The 18,670-nt window shown below is 35.4% G+C and overlaps 1 protein-coding gene and 1 long non-coding RNA gene across 2 annotated transcripts; one reads left to right on the top strand and one right to left on the bottom strand.

Moving 5' to 3' along the window:
• The first annotated feature begins 2,014 nt into the window (after nt 1-2,014).
• Nucleotides 2,015-4,458, top strand: LOC130987513 (uncharacterized). The gene is made up of 2 exons (XR_009089783.1): nt 2,015-2,405; nt 2,482-4,458. It is a non-coding gene; the product is annotated as an uncharacterized LOC130987513 (long non-coding RNA).
• A 1,701-nt stretch (nt 4,459-6,159) lies between these two features.
• Nucleotides 6,160-10,014, bottom strand: LOC130987512 (glycerol-3-phosphate dehydrogenase [NAD(+)]). The gene is made up of 10 exons (XM_057911053.1): nt 9,705-10,014; nt 8,779-8,855; nt 8,610-8,682; nt 8,305-8,522; nt 8,097-8,204; nt 7,912-7,975; nt 7,790-7,827; nt 7,594-7,714; nt 7,386-7,489; nt 6,160-6,555 (listed from the first exon to the last, which is right to left on the bottom strand). Exons 1-10 carry the CDS (start codon nt 9,889-9,891, stop codon nt 6,379-6,381), a joined length of 1,167 nt encoding a protein of 388 aa, XP_057767036.1. The 5' UTR covers nt 9,892-10,014; the 3' UTR covers nt 6,160-6,378.
• Between the last annotated feature and the right edge of the window lie 8,656 nt (nt 10,015-18,670).

Genomic DNA, 18,670 nt, shown 5'->3' with positions numbered 1-18,670 from the left:
AAGGGGGCTTCCAAGAAGGGGAAGGTTCCTGATTCCTCTATCAAACACCGACTCCGGCGTATAATCAAGAATGGTATGTCTTTGGATTTCCAAAAAGCAGCAGGGCGTGCCGCTTTGCAGGACACCATTCTTGACACTTCGTCGCCGGTGGAGTTTTTGAATAAAGTGCAGCATGCTCAGTCTAGCGAAGCGATCCTACAAAACTTTGTGATTCACTCTTCTTCCAAAACTATGTCGGCAGTGGTCTCTACAACAAAGAAAAAATGGGGAGATATGTTGGACGATGAAGATGCTGGGGACGAGGACGTCTTTTTAAATTTTTCCTCATAGTCTTTGTTTTCTTTATATTCGACTACCCGTGGTCATTTGCTGGTGTTTTTAACGTGGTTTTTTTGTTTTGCTTTTAGACGGATCATTTGTGACCTGACCCTTTGTTAGCGTCTGTGCTCTCAAGGGTCTTTCGGTCTCTTTTTTCTTTTTAATAAAATTTCTATTTCAGCATATTATGCAAGATAATACATGTGAGAATAATTTTTCTCATGTCATGGACGTGATAGGAAAGAACAAGATTTCTAATTATCGCCCACCGAGATTGGAGCACTCCAAACGCGCGCTCCAATTCCTTTCTTGCAGCTTCTTGTCTTTCCATGAATATCATTCTTTTTGGATCCTTAGGGTATGGAAAGCTCTTAACAAATGAAGCCCATTCGGGATAAATGCCATCTGTTAAATAATATCCAAAATTATACGACGTACCATTCACCGTGAATTGAACTTGTGGGGAATTTCCATGCAAAACAGCATTGATAAAAGGTGATCCATGGTGAACATTTATATCATTATTGGATCCTGCTTGCCTAAAAATGCATGCTATATCCACAAGTCTGCAGACACCACAACTTCAAGAATGACAGTCGGGACACCATAGTCTCCTAGACTATATTGGCATTTCCAAGCGACTGGACAAGTCCTCCATTCTTAATGCATACAGTCGAGACTCCCCAACATTCCAGGAAATCAATGCATTTGCTCATGAAGTTGAAGCAAGCGTTGAATGCCATCTTGATTGGGACTTCTCAAGTATTGAGCTATGAAAACCTCAATGACACATTGACAAAAATTGGCTAGATAACTTGAGACAGTTCTGTCGCCCATCTGTATATATTCATCAAGTGAATCACATGGACATCGATGTCGTGCACTTTTGGAGTGGTGATAAGTCAGTCCTTCCAGTTGCATCTCGCCTCAATTTGAACTCATCTGAGTGGTTTCCAACGCATGAACAATGCGAAGGAATAACTCCCTTCACATTCAAAATCGACGATGGAATGTATCCGCGCCAAACGTGAGAACATCGGCGAAGAAATCCTTGATAAGACGCTCATGTCCGCTTTCACGATCTCGCTCAACATATTTTCAACGGGCTCATCTTCTTGATAAACTATGAGCTGATTCTTCATCTTTTTCATCAGCAATAGCAATCATCTCTCGTTCTATATCATCTTTCATTGTTTCACGAACCACAGTCTTAAGCATTTTTTTTATTTGATCTTGACTTCGTGAGTTGGACATTTTGAAAAAAAAATAGAATAAAGAAATAAACACAAAGAAGAGGAGATGAGTTATGATTTACAATACTTGAGAACTTGAAGTATATATAGATAAGAAAACTAAAATAAAAATAATTACAAAAATTAAAAACTAGTCGTTCAGATTTAATACTCCATCCGTCTCATAAAATATGAACAATTGGGAGTGGCACGGATCTTAAGAAATATTAGTTGAGAGTTATTGTGAGTGGAAAATGGGTCTCACTTTATAAAGTGTTGTGAGAGTAGTGAGTTAATTGAGGAAAAATAGTAGTGGCCATGATGGTTTTTTTGTGAATAAGTATGAAAATGAGGGATAAAAATAAGGGGATAGTGTATAAAAATAGAAATGTTTATGTTTTTGCGAGACACCCCAAAATGACAAATTATTCATTTTTTATGAGATGGAGGGAGTAGTTGTCTCGTCTGACATTTTAGTTTGATGCATTTCCAACTATTACACATTAAAAAAATTATACATAAAACAAAACAAAAGGTTATAACATTAAAAGAAAAAAAAAGTAAAATGATGCAAATTGGCCAACAAGTGTCGGTTGCAAAAAAAATTATAGAATAAATTGGCTAACAAGTTTGGCAAACAACGAATATTTAAAATATAAATGAAAGAAAAATTGAAATAAAGCTAACTTTTCAGTCAGGGTCCACTTTTTCCTTGATTTATGTGTTTGGTTGGGTTCTATGTTTGAGAGCCAACTTTGAAAACTTATGCTAACACATCAACTTGCAATGATATGGAGCTAGCTCCCAACTCTTTAAATTTGGTAAGGAGTTACCAATACCACCACCCTAAGAGAGGTTCTAATTTCTCAATTTTCATTTTATTACATTTTAACTCTTCAATTTTCAAATCCAACATTTCATTTAAATTCAGGCTGTGAGAGAGAATGTGCTCATCCTCGAAGTTGACTTCGCCGCTGTAGAAAGCTTCATGTAATATCTCAGTCGTGGCGCCGTCAGCAGCTTTCTTCCTTGCTACTTCTTTTTTAGCTCGAGCGTCAACTTCACCTTTAGCTTGAGCAGCTTCTTCTACACATGTTCTGTTTGCCGCTTTCTTGTTTCCTAGCTCAGCCGCATGCGCTTCTTCTTCTTCTTCTTCAAATAATCCGTGCAAATGCGCGTTTCCATTAAAGGGAGTATCGCATTTCTTAGTCTGAGGGGTCTGTTTGCAATTTAGCTAATGCAGAAGGTTTTAGTTGTGCAATTAAATCATTATATCGTGACCGTTGGATCTAATCACACATCTGAGATTTAAAGTGGCAGAGGGAGTTAGTTATTACTAATTCTGGGATCTCATCTTCTTCCCTAAGCTTGATTTGCAGACTGTGTGCGAGAAAGGGAAATAGAGAGAATAATTTCTGCCATTCAAAGCTTGTTTCTGGCAATAGTTTTTCTTCTTGGTGATATGTTTCTCTTGTAATCAAAGTTGGATTGTTGAATAAAGTGAATCTCAATTTTCTTGGCCTGTGGATGTAGGTTGAAAAATCGAATCACGTAAATCCTTCTTGTGTCGATTTCTTTTGCCATTTTTCGCCGATTGCTTAACAAGTGGCGCCGTCTGTAGGAAGGGAGACCACGATCAGCGATAAGATGCCGATGCCAAGAGTTGAATCAGGAAGTTTATTGTGAAAAATGATTTCGCTTTTTGGCGGATTAAAATGTGCGCACTCTTATCACAGCAGGGTTTGGCAGCTGCGTTGAAGGTTGATGATGTCTCATCCTCATCTCTGATATTGACTCAAAGGAGAAAATTGATGCAGCTGTAGAGACAGATCTCAAGAGAGCTAAAATGCGGATAAGGTGTTGTGAGAGGTGGCAAGGGAACAATCTGCAGCAGCTGTTTGGACAAAGCTTGAGTCGATTTATATGACCAAATCAGTACTAGCCAATCGACTCTACTTAAAGCAGATGTTGTATTCTTTCAAAGTCTTGGATGCTAAACCTTTGGAATATCATCTTGAAGCATTTAACAATATTATTGATGATCTTGAAAATGTGGATGTCAAAGTTGAGGATGAAGATCAAGCAATCATCATGTTGAATGCACTACCTCTCTTATATGATCACCTTAAAGGTGTCATGCTATATGGGAGGGAAAATGACATCTCAGTTGGGGAAGTATAGACAGCTTTGAAGGCCAAAGAGCTCCAGAAAGCATCAAGCTCATCAACAAAGGCCAAAGACATTGTTGGTGAAGGCTTATCTGTGAAACAGAAAGATGGAAATTCAAGAAGACCATTATTGATTAGAAATGAATTTTCATACACAAACTTGTTATCATTGCAAGAAACCTGGACATTGGAATAGCGATTGTTTGATTTGGAAGAGAAATAAAAAACAATCCAACTGCAATGGAAAGCAGGGGCAGAAGGAACCTGAAGAATGTGATGTTGCAGAAGCTTTAAATGTGATGGAGAATCACATTGATCATTAATGGATTTTGGATTCAGGATGCTCTTTTCATATGCGCCCAGAAGAGGATTGATTTTCTGAGCTTGAGCATCATGGAGCTGGATCTATTTTGCTAGGTAATAATCAGTCATGTGCAGTAAAAAGGATAGACAGCATAAGGTTCAAACTTCATGATGGAAGTATAAGAACTTTGCTGGATGTTAGATATGTTCCTAGCCTTAAGAGAAGCCTCATTTCTCTTGGAACTCTGAAAAGGAAAGGGTACTAGTGGAGCTCAACTAAAGGAGGCATTATAATGATAAAGCATATTCTTATTGTTAAAAGTTGTGCACGGTGCAACTGGTTGCACCCATGACCACCTCAATGCAATTTGGATGTAATTTAAAAGTTGTGGATCTGTCCCACTTTATTGTTAAAGCATATTCTTATTTATCTCTCATTATTTACTCTTCTTAAGAGCACCCACAACCGTGATTCCCTAAAGGGGCTCTTAGGTGGTCCCCACCTTTTAAGAGACCCTTTCCCATAGTGGAACTCTCTACATCCGGATTCTTAAATTTTAATTTTTGTTTTATATTTATTTTAAAAGCCTTTCTAAATCAAATTAAACCTTGAATTTAAAAACATAAATTTCATTAAAATTAAAATTGAACATTACATTAATTAAAAAAATACATTAAAATAAAAAATAAACCCTACATTAATATAAAAATAAAATTACAATAAATATAGAATTCACCATCCTTAGCTTTGGCGAATTGCCGCAACCATCTTTTCATGAAACTCTAACTCGATTGGAGTCATTCCCGACGTATCCTTGCCTATGAGGATGGAGCCGGCTAGGTCCCGTTGCGTTTGAGAGAAAATATTCATGATTTTGACCATGTTTTTGATGGACACGGCCGCTCTTTTTTTATTCTCCCCTTCGGCCAATGTCTCGCCCTTCTTCTTCCATTTCCCCTTGTCTCTTTTCGCCGTTTTTTAGCCTATAGGCCTTGTTGTGATACTCGGCTCCAAGGAAGTTGTCATGTAGCCGCCATCGGATCACTTTGAATATTTGGTGGAGTGGATGTTGTCGCCGAGTGACACGAATCTTTGAGACTCACGCAGAATACGCCAAGCGTGGGGACATTTAAATACACCACGTGCTCGATATGATACATTTCTTGCGCCGCCGTAGTGATTTGGTCATCGCTCATGTTGCTCCCTCAATTGGCTTGACATTTTTCGTATATTACCTCTCACACCTTGACGTCCTTTTGGACTCGTTGGAAGTGCGACTTAATTTGCTTCACGTCGTGTGGAATGATGTTGGGAGGTTGTTGATCGTTGTACTTCGTCACAATTCCTCCCCAATAGGCGCGAGAGCCTTTTTTTGATCGGCTCCCTTGATGGTGTTTAGCGTGGCCTCGGCCCACAAAGTACATATGAGCATCGTCTCCGTCATAATACAACCACCGCGTTGCTTGGTGGTTGTCTCAGCGATATCATCGTCTTGAACAAAAATTTTGTTCAAGTTTATTTCCTCAAGGCCCGCTGGAGTGAAGACGTTTGATTCTTGAGAGAATGGCGCCAATTTTTTTCGAGGGTTGTTGTTCCATCAATTTTCCCAATCATACTCCATTTTTTAACAAAACAAAAGAAAAGAAAGATAAATTGAAGATGAGGAGTAAAATGAAGAAGATGAAAATTGTATGAATTGAATGATGAAGAGTGTAGTATTTATAGAAGAAAAATTAAGAATAAGAATAATTAAGAAAAATGAAGAAAAAGAAGAATTTCTTTGAATGGCAACTACTCTTTCACAATTGAACAATACTTTTTTTCAACAATCTGCCTTCTCCATATTTTTGTAGAATTTTTTTTTTCTTTTTTCCTATTGGTTGTGCCTCTCACGCATCACTATCTCATCGTCCGCACCGGGCTTGCCCCCTACATTGTGCGTGCTCTTATTAAGTTATAAAATATCATTGTATTGCCTAAATCTCTATTTCTTAATTCACGTGTCCTAATTTTTTGGGACGTTATTATGAGATATAAAAATAAATATAAAAATATTTATTGTGCATTACGCGAGTGTAAATGTTAGTTCAAATTTAAAAAAAACTTTGAAATGAACTATCTAGTATAAGACTATGTCGAAGTAAAACATGTAATTGTAGAATGCAACTCTAAATTCGTTCTGCAAATAGCAGAACAACATCACTTCTTCACTACCTGCTAATTTTTTTATTCGTTTTCTTTTAGGGATAATTTAAAAAAAGAGCCTAGCACAACTTATGCCCATACCTACACATTGACATTGTATTCGAGTGACAAACATAGAAATACTGTGGTATTGATTCTGTTCATGTAAAATTCAGAGAGCAGAACCTCCGACTATGGAGAAATCTGGGGTGTGCTCACTGTATACAACAATGGCCGACGGCGGAAGACGGCCGGAGCAGATATCGTGGACAGTCGAGAAGAGAGGGAAAAGCTCTAACCATCCCCGATGGCTTAAAACCTCGTGTACCTCTTTTGCAGTCGACACGCCCTAAAAAGTTTTCCAAAACAAGTAAGGGACCATTATTATGGAACAAACAAGGTAAGAAGTTTTTTTTTTTTTTTTATTCAGAATTACAAGAGTTATACAGTACACAAAGGTGAGAAAAACCGCACGCAGGTTGAACCACTACCCACACACAGGTGAAAAAACTACACCGCACACAGGCGAGATTGAACTCAAGGCCTCTCACAAAGGAGAGTCTTGGGTGCCTCAGTTTTGCCACCTGAGCTAGGCCTCATTGGCCAAACAAGGTAAAAAATTGATCAAGTACTACTTCATCCATTTCCAAATACGTGTCTTATGTGGAAATAAAATATCTCCAATTTATGTTTTTATTTCAAAAACCCTCATCTATGAAAAAAAGTTTAATTTGCATTCCACCTTACAGAATTCGGGTGATGAAATAACAGTCACATAGCCAAAATTTACATTATTCAATATAAAATTGCAGATAAAACCCTAAATCCTAATAAACCTCCAAAGAGTCTAGCGATGTGACTCATCACTTCATCGTCGAATTTTCAATTGAGGACTTTTGAAGTGAAAATGTAAGTTGGGCATATTTTTTGAAAAATATTAAAAGTTTAGGATGTAAACTACGATGTACTCCTTTTAGAAAAAAATTTAGATAGAAGACATCAAACTTCTTATTTTAACATTGTTCTCAATGTAAGTTCTTTAGTTGCTAGATTTTCCATGCTATTACTAAGGATAAAAAAAGTAAATATATCCACTTTCGTTAACGTTTTGTTACAGCAATGGATACTCATTTGAGGACGGAGTGAGCATATGATTATTTTCATGCAAACTGATAATACCTGTAGTTTCTGGCCCTGCAGCATCTCAGCTTCGAGCTCATCGAACGACCTCTTCCCATCGTTCCTAGCGAAAGCCTCGGCACATCTCCTATTCCTCCCCCCCACTAGTGATCCAAACAGAGTGTAGAGCGCGTCTTTTGTTATCAAATCTTCTATAAAAAGAAAGTATATGCCGTTTAGGACATAGATACATCGGTCATATACTTACAGCACGTCGTGATGAGATCTGCTACACCACAGCTCTCAAAGAAGGTACTATCCTTGACGGAAGGGAAGAGCAGCTTTGAGAAGGCCTTCATCTCTCTCAAACCGATCCTCATTATTGCAGCCTAGTAGAAACATAGTATGATCAATTTTGAGCTACAAATGATTTTGTAAAGAGAAAAATGATCTTCAGCATTTACCTTGGTGTTGTTCCCCATCTCCAACCCGTCAACGAACCCTGTAAAAAAACAGAAGAGTTATTCATCAAGAAAAATCACTAATAGAAGACAATGTCAATAGGATTGGAAGAACTAGTCTGTGCCTGCTGCAATAGCCACAACGTTTTTCAGTGTTCCACATAGCTCAACTCCTTCCACATCTTGGACCTATTCATATTTGTTCAACGTCATAAAAAAGCGAGTATATGTCACGTTGTTCTACCGGGCCATAGATATATTTTCTTTCAAAACTAAATTATTGATCAAAGAATAGACAACGTCCACTCACACACGAGACCATGAAGTAGGAAGTGTTGAATAGCTTAACCCATTTAACTGCCGTCTCTTTGTTTTTTCTGTATCCAACTGTGGCCTCACTAAACTTCTCCAACGCAATCTGCACAAGGAAACAACACATCTTTTGTCACATTCAATAAATCATCAAGTGCTAGCTAGATAAATAACCACGCTTGAGAGTTCAATAACTGGCCAATGACCTCGTTTGCAATGTTTGCACCCATCAAAACACAGCAATTGATTCCAAGTTGCTCAGATATGAGGGATGAGATCATGCATGGACCTTCCCTCTTGACTTCCATTCCTTTGATGAGCGAAATTGCTTCAGCATCGCTCCTTATCCTCCCTACAAGTCTTTTACAAATGCCCTCCATGAACTGATGGGGAGTCACAAATACTAACATGCTGGCATCCCTCACTACTCGATTGCAAATTTGGTCAAATCAGAAGTAACTAGACGAGCACGCAACAATATGGTAACCAACTAAAATTCCAACTTATATACCTGCATTTTCAAGATCAGGATCTGCAACAACATTTCTACCAAGCTTTATTCCTGGGAGATATTTAACGTTCTCCTGTCGAAGGAGACAATTTGACAGCAAGATGATCGAGATTAGTATTAGCACACGGGGCGTCTAGTGATGAAGAGAAAACCATTAACAACACATTACATTAGTTTTGTTGATGGCTTCAGAGAGCTTTTCACCAGTTGGCAGGGTCTCCTCAAACACCCACATTCTCACTTCATCTATTCAAATAAATAGAAAATAAAAAAACTCTACTCAACAACAAAATATATAGAAAAATAAAACTGCACTAACATCACCAAATGAGCAAGAGATAGACATGAAAAACACCAGAAGAAACAAGAGACTACTTCACCTCTATATTTTATGGCATTCTATTTAGTTTCATATATGAAATATAATTGCAAACTCAAACATTTACAACTCCAACCAAAACATTTATATTTTAAAGTTATAATTTCATATATGTTTGCAAATTGAAAATTATTGATTTTAGCTCCCTGCAGCTATATTTATGCATCCGCCACTTCCTATATCCTTGGAGCACTTTGCTTCTTCATAAGATTTTGACAATATTTACGTATTTATAAACGAAAACAAACAGTATAATGAAGCTTCTATGATCCTAAGTAATACTAGTAAAATATCAATTTTAGGATCTTTTTCTACATTTGGGTAAACTTTAGTTATGTAAGTAATTTTGATTTCCTTAATTCATAGGCGACAGCCCAATAGAAGCCATTGGGCCCAAAGTCCGATTGAGTTAAGATTAACATTTTCAAAATTGTTGGCCCGTTTAACATCTTTCAAATAATAATTCGTTACACTATCTGATGCATCTGATTTATTTTTTTAATGATTTCGACATACGTATATAAGATATGTCGAGTTCAATTCTCGCTGTCACGAGTTCTTCTAGAGGCCAAACTACTACAAATGTGTGAAAACTGGGGGTGTAGAACTGAAATTACCACGGCCCAAAACTTGAAAATATCGATACTAATATTTAATTTACACTCCATGAATAAATGAAAAAACAAAAATAAAATAAAAAATGTGAGAAAAATTACCGTGGAAAGAGCTAAGCTTAAGTGTGTTGGAAGCAATGAGCTTGGCGGCGACGCTGCCCCAATTGCCGCTGCCGACGACGGTGACCTTAGTGGAGCTGAGCGGCGGCATTTGAGATTGAGGTTGTTCTGGTAGGCCGGCGGTGGCGATGCGTTCGTCAATGGCGTCGTCGTGGAGGGAAGGGGCCATGAAGAATGGGAGGGGGGAGGGAAGGAGTGGATGAGAGGGAAAATAGGGGAGGAGAGAGAGAGGAGTTAAATGGCATTGGGGCGGAGATGACAGACACGTTGTCGTCAGTATCAATGTGTGTCGTGTTAAATCTGGCGATCTACTCTATATACAAAACGCAACATTTTCCCCTCATTTTTTTTTGCTTAATTACCAATTAAATACACCAACTTTCAACAAATTCAAAATTTGCATGTACTACATTAAATACAAATTGCTTCCAAATATAATAACTTTTAATTATTCTAATATTTCACGTAATTGTTAATTTTGGATGCATTAGTAATGAGGTGGACGTCTGAATTATCTACATAGTTTAAACGGTTAATGTATTATAAAATGTAGTTATATGTCTATGCAAATTCAATGAATCATAAGGGTGTGTTTGCTTTTTATCCCTCTAAATGAAGGGATAACAAAATTTTATGCCTTTAAATGACTCATTTCTTATCCCACATATCATTTTTCCTTCCTTATTTTCACTTTAAGGAGTGATAATATTATCCCACCAATTTTGGTGGGATAATATTATCCCTCCTTAAAGTGAAAATAAGAAAGAAAAAATAGTGAACTTCTTTTTTGTGTAAAATGTGGGATAAAAAACAGAGTCATTTAAAGACATAAACTTTTGCTATCGCTCATTTTTCCATCCATCAAAGTGAACGCACCCTAATGGTATTAATTTGTTGAAAATTAATAATTATTTAAAATTTAAAACATTTAAAATTAAAAATATATACTCATATAGCCATAGTGAGCAATGAAATTCAATTTTTGGTCACCTAGATGAAAAACACAAATTATGGTAATTTTTTTTTACAAATTTGGTACAAAATACTCTTACCCACTCCCCCTTCTCTCCCTCGTTTACTGCCCATTTGTACCAACTGCCAGCGGCAGTGGGAAAGTCTGCGGCCGAACCCTTTCTCTTGGCAGAATTGGCACTAATTGTGCCAAGTATATTGTATCAATTGCCAACAATTGCGCCTTCTCTCCCCGCCCCCCTCTCGCTCACATCTCGTTGCCCAGTGGCCGCGGAAAAGTCAGCAATCGCGCCCCTCTTTGCGGTCTCTTGACATAATTGACACTAATTATACCAAGTGTACTTAATGAATGATACAATTGAAACTAATTGTACCAACTGTACCATCATAATCCGCGAAACCAACCTGAACCTGAAGCCCAACTAGTGCGCGTAACCCTAACTCGGTCCGACTAATTAAGGGCAAAATAGTCAAAAAACGTAAAAAATGGTCAAATTTTATATGTTTTAAATGAGTGGCCAAATATTGAGTTTCATTGCTCAATATGACTATCTCACAAGTTGACTCTTAAAAGTTTATGCATTACGAAATATAATTTTTAATTCATATGCTAAATCAGATTCGTGCATTTAAATGTAATTACCCTTTTTATTTTTATTTTTTCTTTCTAATTTTCAATTTGTTCCTATGGTCTCGATCTTACTAGGAGTGCAAGCATGAACATTTCGATTTAAAAAAATATAGCGACAATTTGAAATCGTTAGGCACAATTTGAAATCATGATATCTCGATCACAAATTCACAACTTAATGAAATATAAGCCATGTAATATATTTTGCATAAAAAAAGCAATGTACTTTAATATATTCTTGACATATTGTCATGACAAAATAATCATAAATTGACAAAAACCCCGGAGTTAATATATAAGAATACCCACTTTCATATAGTAAAAAAAAAATTACCACTCAAATAAAAACTTAAAAAATACCCACTTTTGTGTCAAAAGACTAAATTACCCTTAAAATTAAAATTTAAAAAATACCTACTAATATATCATCACAAATACACTACACATTTTCAAAAAAAATCACAAATCTCTTCTGACTCAACTAGAAACACCTCTAGATTGACTTGCAATTGAACAAGAACATTCTAGCAGTGGTAAGTTAACCCAATGTTATCTCTAGGAAGATCTTTAAGGGCTTTTAATTATGTCGCGAGAAATCGGTAAAGGTTGATTTAAAAACTTGTAAAGTAAACTTTAACGTGAATTTAAACTTGTAATTAAAAACTTAATTGAACACCAAACTTAGAATTAATCTAGGCGAATTAAACTATTAAACCCTAGGCAACATTTAAACGAACTTAAGAAAAAGCAACTTAAGAATTTAAATACTAACTAAGAATTTAATTGAAAACCAAACTTAGAATTAATCTAGGCGATATGGCCCGGGACTCCCATCGCCGAGCATATACAACTTTCAAAGTTCGTGGAAAAAATTAAAATAGACCCAATGTTTATATATTTACACATTAATAATCCTATTTCCTTTTTATTAATCTTATAATTAATACTAGGTATGCGAATGGTACTACATTTTTATTGAATTAAATAATACAAAATTACTGCAGCAGTTTATAGTGTCTATACAGGCTTAGCCTTTAAATTAGAAAAGTTAATTGTAAGTTTCTGGGTCATTTGAAGAATTTCCACTATATAGTAGTAGTATTTCTTTATAATTATTTCCAAAAACAATTAATAATGAATCTTCAGTGGCAAACATATACCCAGCAGTATTGATTTTTTTTTTTTTTGTCCCATATGGTGACACACTTTAGAGTTTAGACTATATAAGTCAAGATTTAAGTTAAATAATGAGTGTCGCACCATCTAACAAGTTTTACTAAGACGTGCTCGTATTTAAATCTAAATTCAACTAAACAACAACAATAAAGCTATAGATGTACTACCAAATACATATATTGTTTGCTCATAAGATTGTATGACATAAACTTTCATAAAATTCAATTTAATTTTACCAGATTCAGTGGTCGTTCATATCAATAAATTGATTTTTTTTATTATTGACAGCATTAAAGTAAGAGGAAATAGTAAGAATAATAAATAAATAAATAAATAAATAAATAAGTAAGAGGAATTGCAAAAGAATGACTAACAATATTTAACTGCAATCAACTAGTTTATTTGTAGCTCCACAATTTAAATACAACAGTTATTGATAGTGATAAGAAGAAAATTTGATACCGCAATAAATGCTGGCAATTAATCTCAATCAAAACCCTAAAGTCATAGACTCACAAACAAGGATCCGGAAATATACCAAAAATTCAGTATATCGAACATATACTTAAGATATATTGAATTTTTCGAAAAGGTATAATATCTTATAGAAGATTTTTGGTAAAGTAAAGGTATAGATTTTTCAGATATCGAGATATATCGATGTATACTGATATTGCAATATATATATATATATAGGGGAGGGCTAGAATAAAAACACTCTTAAGTGTATAAAATATAAATGATTTTCAGCCCTTAGATCATCAAGATCTACGGTTGATTCGTAACCCTGTTGGATGAATTCGTGGTCCTGAGTTCGAATCCCAAAGGTAACAAAAATTTATTTTTCGCAATTCGTAACTCTGTTGGATAAAATTCGTACATTAAAAAACGTTTATATTTATATTTTAAGAAGTGTTTTCACTGTAGCCCTCCCCTACTATATATATATATATAGGGGGCCGCTCCAATGAGACCCCCTAATTTTAGTGAGATCTAGGGCACGATCTGGTGCGTTTATTTTATCAATCCTATGGCTGATATTGTATCTGGAGGGTGATTTTTTTTCACAGGGTTCGAATCCTGGAGGGAGCAGAATATTTTAAATTTTGTTATTCATCAGCATATAATGCATTGTTCATCAGTATATACGGCCCTGTTCATCAGTATATATGTCTTATTCATTACGAATTTTTTAAATTTTATTTTTCATCAGTATATACATCTTGTTCATTAGATATACGTTTTGTTCATTAGTATTATATGTCTTATTCATTGTTCTAGTGTTTCACGAAAATTATTGGGTCTCACTGGAGCGCGCCCCTATATATATATATAGGAGCGCGCTCCAGTGAGACCCCCTAATTTTCGTGTAACATGAGTACAATGAATAAAACATATAATACTAATGAACAAGATGCGAGGTTGTTGCTTGGCTTGGCAAGCAAACGGTACTGCAGTGCAAGGTAAAAAACCATTTTAACGCCTTCATCAATCTTGGTTGTAAGAAAGAAAAACGTTTCCTGCTTAGTGTGTGGTCTGGAGTTATTTGGAGTATCTGGAAATTAAGAAATGAGTGCAAATTCCAACTAGGCGAGTGGAATTCGTACAAGATGATTGTTGAGCTTAAGTCGAGATTGTGGAGTTGGATGACGATCCATAACGTGCAGAAATCATCAGAGGATTTCAGGAGTTGGTTCACCGCAGCTTCATCTGGAGAGTCTTGAGTGTGTTTTGTTCTCCCTTTCTCATCTTTTACTCTTCCCTTTGTATTTCTTTGGTACTGCTGGTACCGGATCAATGAAGTTGCTCCATTTTTCTGCTCAAAAAAAAAAAAAAAAATGAACAAGATGCGTATATTGATGAAAAATAAAATTTAAAAAATTCGTAATGAATAAGACATATTTACTGATGAACATGGCAGTATATACTGATGAACAATGCAGTATATACTGATGAATAACAAAATTTAAAATATTCTGCTCCCTCCAGGATTCGAACCCTGCGAAAAAAAATGACCCTCCAGATACAATATCAGCCATAGGATTGATAAAATAAACGCACCAGATCGTGCCCTAGATCTCACTAAAATTAGGGGGTCTCATTGGAGCGCCCCCCTATATATATATATATATAAATCAATAAATATCATATTAAAGGTATATACCGAAATAAAGTATGATACCGTATTACTGGTATACACCAGTATGTATGGTTATGAGACTTAGAATTCGAAGTTAAAATGATTGATTGTTTTGAATTTGATTTTGTTGGAGTTGGATTATCGAGACTTGAGATTCAGATCATAATATTAATTTTGTTGTTTTGTGGACTTGTAAGTTTGAAATTATTGAGACGTGAAGAAAAATTATAAAGTTTATTTTATTGTGTGTGAATTTTATTGTTGAAACTTGAGATGTAGATTATGACGTTATTATATTTGTTAAATGTTGTTCATTAGATATAAACAAGTTAATCTTTTTAAAATAAGTTATCGGTATGACATATCGTACTTTATCAACTTCGGTATACAAGTTACTTTGGTATACCGTGAAAGTATAATCATGAAAGTGTGGTATACCGAAACATAGGTAATGAGGAGTAAATCATGCATCATCGTTGATTAAATTATATTTAAATTATTATTATATCCAGAGGCTATTTATTTGTGATCAGTTGCATTCTAGTGTGGAAGATGGACATCGTGGGAGGTTGTGATAGCTTTACATGCAGAGTTAACCGAGATAATTAAGAAACCAAAGGTCGAATTTCTGGCTGAAAGAGAAACATAACAATGGCCAAGTAAAGGAGCGTATTGTTGGCAGACGCAGAGATAAAGAGAAATCATTCATGATATTGAATATTTAGAATAAGATTTCAGAGCAACAATGGTCAAACCACTGAAGTCAGGGGCGGAAAAACACGAGCAGATTAATGGTCAGCTCTGACGAAGATATGGATTAAAAGGGGTGGACTTGTGTGCGGACTCCCGCAAAGCATGCGGCCGGGTCGGATCCACCCGATCCGCGTCTAACATGTAATATAGATATTGGTAATCAATATTTAAAGTATTGTGTGGTGCTATGGTTACATGCGTGCTATGTTCCATTGTTCCTCTATGTCAAAGGGGAGGGGTTCGAATCCCATCCTCTGCGTTTTTTTTCCTATTTTTTCCCCCTCTTTTTTAACTCTTTTTTTCTACCAGTCTGTTTCTTGTGTTTTTTTTATTTTATATTCTACATCAGTTTTTTTTTTTTTTTTTTACAATGTTATTTTATTTATTTTAATATTATTTTAAAATAATTATTAATATGATAAAAGGTATTTATTGACATAAAAAAAAAGGTAATGTTTTTGAAAGATTACTTTTCATCGTTTCAATAGTTACTTTTTCTTAAAATAATGATTACATGAATAATTATTTGATAAGTTTTATTTCTACGTTATTTAATAAATATAAAATATACATTTGTTAGCACAAATGTAGACTTATATATGTTAATATAAGTATTTACCTTCATTCAATATAAAACATTATATTTTCTAAACTCTAAACCCTAACAACACTAAACCCTAAACGCTAAATCCTAAACACTAATAGGAATATTTACTTTTAATAAGTGTAAAATATACATTTGTTAGCACAAATGTATACTTATGTAAATATAATATTTACCTTTCATTCAATATAAAGTACTCCCTCCGTCCCACCGAAAGTGGTGCATATTTTTTTTTGGGCTGTCCCACCGAAAGTGGTGCATTTCCTTTTTTGGTAATAATTTTACACTACAAACAATGTGGCCTCACACACATTTACACACCTTTACACTATAATCTTATTCTTCTTAAATCTCGTGCCCAAAAGAAGTGCACCACTTTCGGTGGGACGGAGGGAGTATTATATTTTCTAAAGTTTAAACCCTGAAAACTATACCCTAAACCATGAACACTAAATCCTAAATAATGAATACTAAACCCTAATGGTAATATTTACTTTTATTATGCTAAGATATACATTTGTATGTACAAATGTATACTTACGTCAATATAAGTATTTCTTATCATTCAATATTTTCTACAACCTAAATCATGAAGACTGAACCCTAAATAATCAATACTAAACCCTAAATACTGAATACTAAACCTTAAACCTTGAATACTAAACCCTGAACTTTGAATACTAAACCCTAATGGTAATATTTACTTTTATAAAGCCTAACATATACATTTGTTATAACAAATGTATACTTATGTCAATATAAGTATTTCTTATCATTCAATATTTTCTACAACCTAAATCCTGAAGACTGAACTCTAGCAATGGTAAGTTGACCCAATATCGTCTCTCAAGGAAGATCTTTAAGGGCTTTTAATTATGTCACAAGAAAGCGGTAAATTTGGATTATTAAACTAAGATTTGTAATGTAAACTTAACGTGAAATTAAACTTGTAATTAACTACGCAGAAAAGAATTATTAACTAATGCTTGTGTTAGGTCCTGAGGGTCTCGAATAGGTGTATGGGGGGGGGGGGAATACACCTATAGGCTATTTTTAACTTAATCTACTGACCTCAATCAGAGGGATCTCAGTCAGAGATCAAAACGAAACTTTGCATGCAAACAAGGACTCCTGTTTTACTGAAATCAGTTTTGACCAACAGGGTTGACGACTGATACTGAAAGCTCTTCAGTAATGAGTTATCAGTTAAGTTGCTGGAACTTAACTGATGCAAGTAAGGGCTTCAGTCGTGTTTGCTAAAATAGAGATGATATCACTCTTCCTGGACTATCAGAGGATAGTTCAGTCAGATCGATATCATATGCAGCGAAAATTAAACTTAGTTTCGTAATAGCCTCGGTGGAGCAGGTTGTTGGATTAAGGTTTCTCTTTGCTGTTAGTCAGTGTTCAGTTTTATCAATTGAAATAGCACAAGTAAGAATGTAAAACTGAAAGCTGTAAATAACACAGAGACTTTTATGTGGTTCGGAAAAACCCTTTCCTACATCCACGGTTGGTTGATCAGACCAACAATCCACTCCGCAAGTGCTTCACTGGTGCACTGCAAATCGTACCCGTGTGCTTGCCTGGTGCACACAACCGTGAACTGAAGAAAACCCTTCTTCAGCACCCACACAACCTCCCGTAGGATTTCCCTGCTAAGCACACCTCGTGCTCAGACTTTTCACTCAGAGTTCAGAGTACCTTCCTGAACTCCGAACCACTCAAACACTCTTATGGGGGGGAGGTTTTGAACGAGTGCCAACTATACTTACAAAGAACAAGTTCTTTGAAGCAAGTTTGATGTAACGCCCCAATTTTCATAAACTTTTCAAACTAAAATCTTGAAGAACTAATAGTTAAAAATAAAATTCATTGACTATCAAAATTTAAACTAATTTAAAATCAACTTGCTAAAACTATAGTAACATGAAAAAAAATAAAATTAAACAATAAATTAAAACTTAACAAGTTCAACTTAAATTTCTATGGAAATACTAAATCTCTAGTCATTCTCGACTTCCATGGCCACCTCAACTCCATAACTGCAAAACTGAGAAGATAAGGGGTGAGCATATTGAAAATATACTCAGTGAGAAACCATGCAAATATTCACATACGCTTAAACATGCAAATAATTCACATTATCACACACATATACTGATAATCTGATGGGCGAACTGAGAGCCCCTGAACATGTATTTCGACATGGCTAAATTTCTGAACATGTATTTCTACATGGCTGAACATGTATTTCAACATGGCTGATTTTCTGAACATGTATTTCTACATGGCTGAACATGTATTTCAACATGGCTGATTTTTTGAACATGTATTTCTACATGGCTGAGCAAGTATAATCAAACATGAACTAAGAGCATATAAAAACATACATGAATATAACCACAAGCATATAATCCCTCACCTTAATATCGAAACTTATAAATTCAATCAAAATCCGGAACGAGGTTTCTAGTTGCACCGCACCTAATTAAAATCGCAGCTGAACAGACCAGTCAGCTTCAAGCCTTCGTTTGAAGCCTCAAACGTCCTCAAATCGTATTTTGCCCAGAAATACGACTTCTTCGTCTTCGAGAGAGATTTTCGTGGTCGCCTGTTTCGCTTGAATCGGAGTTCTGTGGAGGAAGTTATGGCCGTTCTCCCGAAACTGC

This window comes from Salvia miltiorrhiza, chromosome 6, assembly GCF_028751815.1.
Source record: "Salvia miltiorrhiza cultivar Shanhuang (shh) chromosome 6, IMPLAD_Smil_shh, whole genome shotgun sequence".
NCBI lineage: Eukaryota > Viridiplantae > Streptophyta > Magnoliopsida > Lamiales > Lamiaceae > Salvia > Salvia miltiorrhiza.
Note: the sequence above shows the minus strand (reverse complement) of the source record. Positions and strands in the feature narration are given on the sequence as shown.